The 6,919-nt window shown below is 48.5% G+C and overlaps 1 protein-coding gene across 1 annotated transcript; it reads right to left on the reverse strand.

Annotated features, from left to right (window-relative positions):
• Positions 1-3,842: 3,842 nt before the first annotated feature.
• LOC119281017 (BTB/POZ and MATH domain-containing protein 1-like) lies at positions 3,843-5,238 on the reverse strand. Its single transcript, XM_037561669.1, has one exon. The coding sequence runs from the start codon at positions 5,144-5,146 to the stop codon at positions 4,052-4,054; it is 1,095 nt and encodes a 364-aa protein (XP_037417566.1). The 5' UTR covers positions 5,147-5,238; the 3' UTR covers positions 3,843-4,051.
• Positions 5,239-6,919: the final 1,681 nt, after the last annotated feature.

The raw sequence follows: 6,919 nt of genomic DNA on the forward strand, positions 1-6,919 counted from the left end.
GGCCTAGTCCGTATTGGACTAGGGGGAGGGGCTGAGCCCCCTCCTTCCTTCTCTTTTCTTCCCCCTTTCCTTGACTCCTACTCCTACTACTTGGAAGGGGGGAAATCCTACTCCCGGTGGGAGTAGGGCTCCTCCTTGGCGTGCCTCCTCCTGGCCGGCCGCCCCCTCCCCCTTGATCCTTTATATACGGGGGCAGGGGGCACCTCTAGGGAGAACAACAATTGATCTGTTTGATCTCTTAGCCGTGTGCGGTGCCCCCCTCCACCATAGTCCACCTCGATAATACTGTAGCGGTGTTTAGGCGAAGCCCTGCGTCAGTAGAACATCAACATCGTCACCACGCCGTCGTGCTGACAAAACTCTCCCTCAACACTCGGCTGGATCAGAGTTTGAGGGACGTCATCGGGCTGAAAGTGTGCTCAACTCGGAGGTGTCGTACGTTCGGTACTTGATCGGTCGGATCGTGAAGACGTACGACTACATCAACCGCGTTGTGCTAACGCTTCTGCTTTCGGTCTACGAGGGTACGTAGACAACACTCTCCCCTCTCGTTGCTATGCATCACCATGATCTTGCGTGTGCGTAGGAATTTTTTTGAAATTACTACGTTCCCCAACAATATACCCCTTCACCCACTCTTCATTCGTGGAGAGAGCCATCAGAACAAACCTACACTTCCACCACTCATTTTCTGAGAGCGAACCACCTACTCATGTGTTGAGGCCAAAATATTCCAATCCTACCATATGAATCTTGATCTCTAGCCTTCCCCAAGTTGCTTTCCACTCAAATCATCTTTCCACCATAGCCAAATTTGTGAGAGAGAGAGCTGAGTGTTGGGGATACTATCATTTGAAGCACAAGAGCAAGGAGTTCATCAACAACACAACATCTATTACCTTTTGGAGAGTGGTGTCTCATAGATTGGTTAGGTGTCACTTGGGAGCCTCTGTCAAGATTGTGGAGTTGAACCAAGGAGTTTTTAAGGGCAAGGAGATCGCCTACTTCGTGAAGATCTACCCTAGTGAGGCAAGTCCTTCGTGGGTGATGGCCATGATGGGATAGATAAGGTTGCTTCTTCGTGGACCCTTCGTGGGTGGAGCCTTCCGTGGACTCGCGCAACTGTTACCCTTCGTGGGTTGAAGTCTCCATCAACGTGGATATATGATAGCACCACCTATCGGAACCGCGCCAAAAATCTCCTTGTCTCCAATAGCGTTTGCACACTCAAATCCCATCCCTTTGCTTTTTTGCAATTTGCATGCTTTACTTTCCGCTGCTCATATACTCTTTGCATGCTTGCTTGAATTGTAATGTGTATGCTTGAAATTGTGTTAATCTACCGCCTCAACTTGAAAAACTTAAAAACTACCAACTTTGTTTGTTGAGGGTCTAATCACCCCCCCTCTAGACACCTCTTCTCGATCCTTTCAACTGCCAATCCTCAACCTCCGATTGCTGCTGTAGGGCCTCGTAGTGAAGGATACTCGAGTAAAATGCAGGAAACGTGATAGGCTCGCCCGCGAAATTCATCGAAGCAGTGACAGGGTTAAACGCCGAACCGAGCCCGGTCGGCATGTAGTCGATGATCTCATCATCGCGAAGAGGAGAGCCGGTGGCGGCCATCGAGTCAGCGAGGGCCTTCACCTTTTGCATGTACTCGCCGGCAGGTCTGTCTCCTTTCCTCAGCGCCTGGATCTGGCGCCGAAGATTACGCACATGGTGTGCACAGCCGCCCAAGCTGCGGTCGCCGACCTGCAGCCAATCAGCTGCGTGGAGATCTCGACGTTCATCGAACCGAGGAGGTGCCCGAGGACCTTCTGATCAAGAGTCCACCACTGCTCATACTCGGGATTGGACACGGTGCGAGCAACGTCACCGGTGCTTGTCGTCACGGTCCTTGCCGGCGCCCTGGCCGAGCCATCGAGGAAACCGTGGAGGCGAACTTCGGCGAAGTTGGGGAGGGCGAGAGCCCTCCATAGCATGAAATTGTTGTGGTCCAGAGAGACCGCGATGGGCGGAAGGACGGGGACGGGAGCCGACGCCGTGGGTGGAGCGATGACCGGGGCGGAGACGGTGAGGGTGAGCGCGGAGGAGGTCGTGGACGTCGCGGCCGGGGAGGTGGACATCGCGGCGGCCACGAAAAAGCACTGCGGCGGCGGCAGCGGCGGCTAGGGTAGGGTTGGCTCTAATACCAAGTTTGAGAAAAGGGTTTAGAGTTTTTCGTGGGGCAATGCCTCTCCACGTCTCTCTATATAATGATCAGCACATACAATTATATAAGTACAAAATACCTGCACGTGACATATTTTAACACACGGAGACGCTGACTGACATGCCTACTGCCTTCATGGCAATGAAATAAACCGTAGTTGAACTTCTTGCTACCGCGTCATGGCAATTAGTGTTGAACTCAGAACAGCATGGTGCATGTTTTGGATAAGAACTCCGGTACCATTCAATTTTTGTTACCTGCATTGTTGCCGGGACACCTGAATAACCTGAGGCCGCCTGTGTTGTTTTATCCGGGCATTTCTCTTTATAATACTGAATGGATGAAGTGAGAATTTGAGACAAGGTGGGTTTCTCCTATGTGTTTCCCCTGCTGCTTCAGTTTAAATTTAGATTAGACTTCGCTGGGTGTATATGATCTGAAATCTCTTCAAAGGTTAAGCTTACTATGCCCATTCAGGGAGTATGAAAATCCATCATGTCAATAACGCATTCAAATGCAATCAGAGGTTGTGTTTTTCTAGATAATAACGGAAGACAAAATCATAGCTTCCGATAATTCAAATAATTCAAAATCAATACACATGTTGTAGTGGGTCATGTCGTCGTGATTCGTCGAAAACATTCAAAAGTACTCCCTCCGTTCCTAAATATTTGTCTTTTTAGAGATTTCAAATAGACTATCACATACGGATGTATATATACATATTTTAGACTGTAGATTCACTCATTTTGCTCCGAATGTAGTCACTTGTTGAAACCTCTAGAAAAACAAATATTTAGGAACGGAGGGAGTAATAGTTTTTTTTTCTAGGGGGAGGGAGTAATAGTTTACTGAAGAAAAATGACAAATCCTAATTTACTGGTTTCTAACTTTGTGATAAAGTCTTTAACAATGCCACCACCACCGACAAGGCGACAATGCTGGATAGAAGCAAAAATTCTTTTGCACCAACGGACAATGGGTTTTGCGAGATCATCAATTCCTCCATTAAGGAATAAAATGAGTGCAAACTGGAGATCATACATAATGTTGAACTCAAGGATTGACGGTAGTAAGATCTCCCAACTAATGTTCTTCCATTAAAAGTGCAACCGGGTGAAAATGTAATATGTGCATCAGCAAATTGAAGTCACCCTTTTCAGAAATCGACTTAGACAAAAGAAAATTGCAGGCAACTTGCATTAGTAAAACCATTAAGAAAAAAATTCATTTGTTATTTATCCGAAACTCTTTATTAGAGGAGAACACAATGGGTTAGCCATATAATTTGCAGAACAGACGTTTCTCCAAAAAAATATTTGCAGAACAAATGGAGATTCAACTGCAATGCCACCTTATATGATGTCGAACTCAAGGATTGATGGTAATAATATCTCCCAAATAATGTTCTTCCATTAAAAGTGCAACCGGGTGAAAATGTTATATGTGCATCAGCAAATTGAGGTCACCCTTTTCAAATATTGACTTGGACAAAAGAAAATCGCAGGCGACTTGGATTAGTAAAACCATGAAGGAAAGATTCATGTGTTATTTCCCCGAAACTATTTATTAGAGGAGAACACAATGAGTTAGCAAGAACAGAACAAATGGAGATTGAGCTGCAATGTCATCTGATAACTCACAATGCTCTTCATTACTGATTAATTGGTAAGGTTGCACATAGTGCAATGATAGTAGGATGTAGTCTTTTTGAACATGACAAGAAAACTAAATGCCAGAGTACCATTGCTGAAACAAGAGAGAGCATGCATATGTAGCTAGTAGTAGCTTGCAAAGCATATAATAAGCATCCTAGGATCAATCAAGAATCAACTATCACTGAACTGAGGCATCGATCGAGCACTTGGCAATCAACTCCTTGACAAGAGAGGGGAAGCTTGAGCGCAGATTCTCGAAGTCGTCGCCGGCCATGGCTGCCGTCAGGTTCTTCGGAGAGCCAAGGAAATGGAAGCATGCACCTTTGAGCTCATGGCAGTGGTGCACCTCAGCTAACGCCAGGATGCTCGCCGCCGTGCCCGCCGCGATGTTCTTGCACAGCTTGTCCTCGCAGATCAGCTTGAGCCTTTCCATGCGGTACTTATCAGCCGCCACGAGCAGATGCTGGGCCATGGCGAATTCCTCTTCTTCCACCGTCTCCAGCGGCCATGAGTCCGTGTACATGAAGCGGAGCAGCGCCTTGAAGACCTGCGCCTCCATGTCGGCCACGCGGACCGCGCCGGCGGCGCCGCTCTCCCTCATCGAGCCGAAGAGCTCCGCGCTCAAGACCGGCGACCGGGCCGCGAGCAGCCACCGGTGCGCGGCGAACGTCTCGCCGCCGACCTCGAAGACGACGTCGGCGCCCTTGTCGGCCGCGAGGAGGTCACCGAGCTGCTTCCCGAGGTCGGACGGGGGCACAGGGATGGATCTTGCCGCGGCGGCCCGCGGCGGGCCCCCATCGGCGCGGAACTCGTTGACGACGATGATGTCGCAGCGGATGGTGAACGAATCGTCCTTGAGATGGTCCGATTCCTCCAGGGTCTTCCTCTTGACGAAATTCGGACACTCCCAGACACCAGCTTCGCCGGCCTCCACCCTGCCGAACTTCAGCGGCGCGGGCTTACGGCCCCAGTTCTTGAGAAAGGAGAGCGCGTGCTTCTTTTCCGCCTTAAAGCGGAACTGGACTTGCGCGCGCACTTCTCCGGCGACGTCGTCGTCGAGGACGAGGTGGAGGGAGATGTGGCCCTTGTGCGACGACGGGTCGCCGTTGGGGTAGTACTGGATGGCCCAGCGGCGGCCGCCGACGGAGAAAGGCTGAGACTTGATGAACTCCCCCGTGGGCAGGGTGGCCTTGGTGATCGAGTAGCCGTCGATCTTCAGGTGGTGGTGCCCGTGCGTCGTGTCGGCCACGATCTGGGAGGCGCTGGACGACATTGCGGCGAGCTTCTTGCGTATCGCCGTGCAGAGCTAGTGGGATTCGGCAGGGATGGAGTGGGGAGTGGAGGAGGGGAACGCGAGGACGACGAACCTTTCTATTCTGGGAAAGGTTATGGATCGGGACTCTTCTACACACGGGCCTTCGCAATTTCGTTCGAGGAAATGGGCTTTGGCACCTATTGTTACTCAATGGGCCTTACGTTTTTCTCAAAAAAATTCAGATGAAAGAGAAAACTGACCTCTACGGATATTCAAAGGACGCCGATAACGCCCACCCATGTGGACGTTAAAGGGTCTGCCCACACATTTTGTGTGGTGTTTCAAAGGATCAGCCCACACGTCTACGTATGGGCAAAACAAGTAATGCACACACGTCTTTTTTTTCCTCACGGACCCTCTCACATGCCTATCTGTGGGCATAGATAACGCTCACACGCCCATATATCAGGCCTCCTATCTTATGGTCCTGCACGCCGCGTGGCAGTCAGCACGCGTCCCCGCAGTTGTCATGGTCTGGACCCTCTTTCATGTTCATTTAACTGCAGTTATCATGTCGCTGAACTACAGTTGCCACGTCGGACAACTACAATTGTCATGTATGATCTGGTCTACTGCAGTTGTCATGATTTCAAAAATTTAGGAGTTGCCACCTACTAACACTAGACAGTTGCCATGTAGCACTACAAAAAAGGCATGACAAAAAAACATGTTCGAATAAAAAAGAGAGTTGTCATGTGCTCACAAGCACGCTAGGGCAGTTGCCACGTAAAAGAAAGAGTTGCCATATGCTTACGTGCACGCTAGGGCAATTGGCATGTACCACGCAACACATGACAACTCGGATAAAAAAGAGTTGTCGTCTGCTTACAAGCAAAGCTAGGGCAGTTGCCATGTACCATGCAGAAACACATGGCAACTGACGATCTTGGGTGTGAGCGAGGAGACGGGCGTGTGGGCGAAGTGATAAACGCCCACACACCAGCCCCTCTACGTGTGTGAAAACTGGTGTGGGCGAATTGCTAAACGCCCATACATCAGCCCCCCGTGTGGTGAAAAAGAACATGTGGGCGACCGGACGAATGCCCACACACCAGCCCAGTCCTACGTGGCACACAAAAACTGTTAGAACGCACCAAGATTCGTGTAGAATTGATTGAACAAGGATCCATGCATGTGGGCGAGTTGCCAGACGCCCACACGTATGGGCGTTAGTATTTTCATATTCAAAAATGGTTCCAAGGAGCACATGTTCCCAGATGAAAAAAAAGGTAAAATTATGAATGTCAAAAAAATTGAAACGTATATGTTTGTGTCTGTGAATTTTCATGGAAAAAACAGTAGTATTGTGAACCGTGCTAAGAAAAATAAATCTGAACTTTATGAATATTCAAAACGGCTCCAAGGAGCATATGTTCCCAGGTGAAAAAATAAACAAAACTGAGATATTGACATGTATATGTTCATGTCCCTTTCCATGTCTGAATTTTCATGAAAAAAACATGAGCGTAAACTGTACTAAGAAAAAAGAAAGTTACTACTCCTAAAAAAGCCCTTCTAGAGTACAGTTTTCTTTTGCCCGGATTACAAACTTATTTGTTCACGAAACTTTGCACGCAGATAAAAAACATGAACATGCATAACAATTGTTTTTTCTTTGGAAAGCGCTAAACTTTCTTTTTTTACAATTTCACTGTTCACCTAGGAGGCACAAATGTTTCCCCCGTTGGGTACCGTTTGTCAATGGAGTAAAGTAACTACATTTGTAGCACA

The sequence above is a fragment of the Triticum dicoccoides genome, chromosome 3B (genome assembly GCF_002162155.2).
Source record: "Triticum dicoccoides isolate Atlit2015 ecotype Zavitan chromosome 3B, WEW_v2.0, whole genome shotgun sequence".
NCBI lineage: Eukaryota > Viridiplantae > Streptophyta > Magnoliopsida > Poales > Poaceae > Triticum > Triticum dicoccoides.

Excerpts from the sequence above, each read along its gene's own strand:
- LOC119281017 (XM_037561669.1), bottom strand. The coding sequence starts at position 5,146 with ATGTCGTCCAGCGCCTCCCAGATCGTGGCCGACACGACGCACGGGCAC.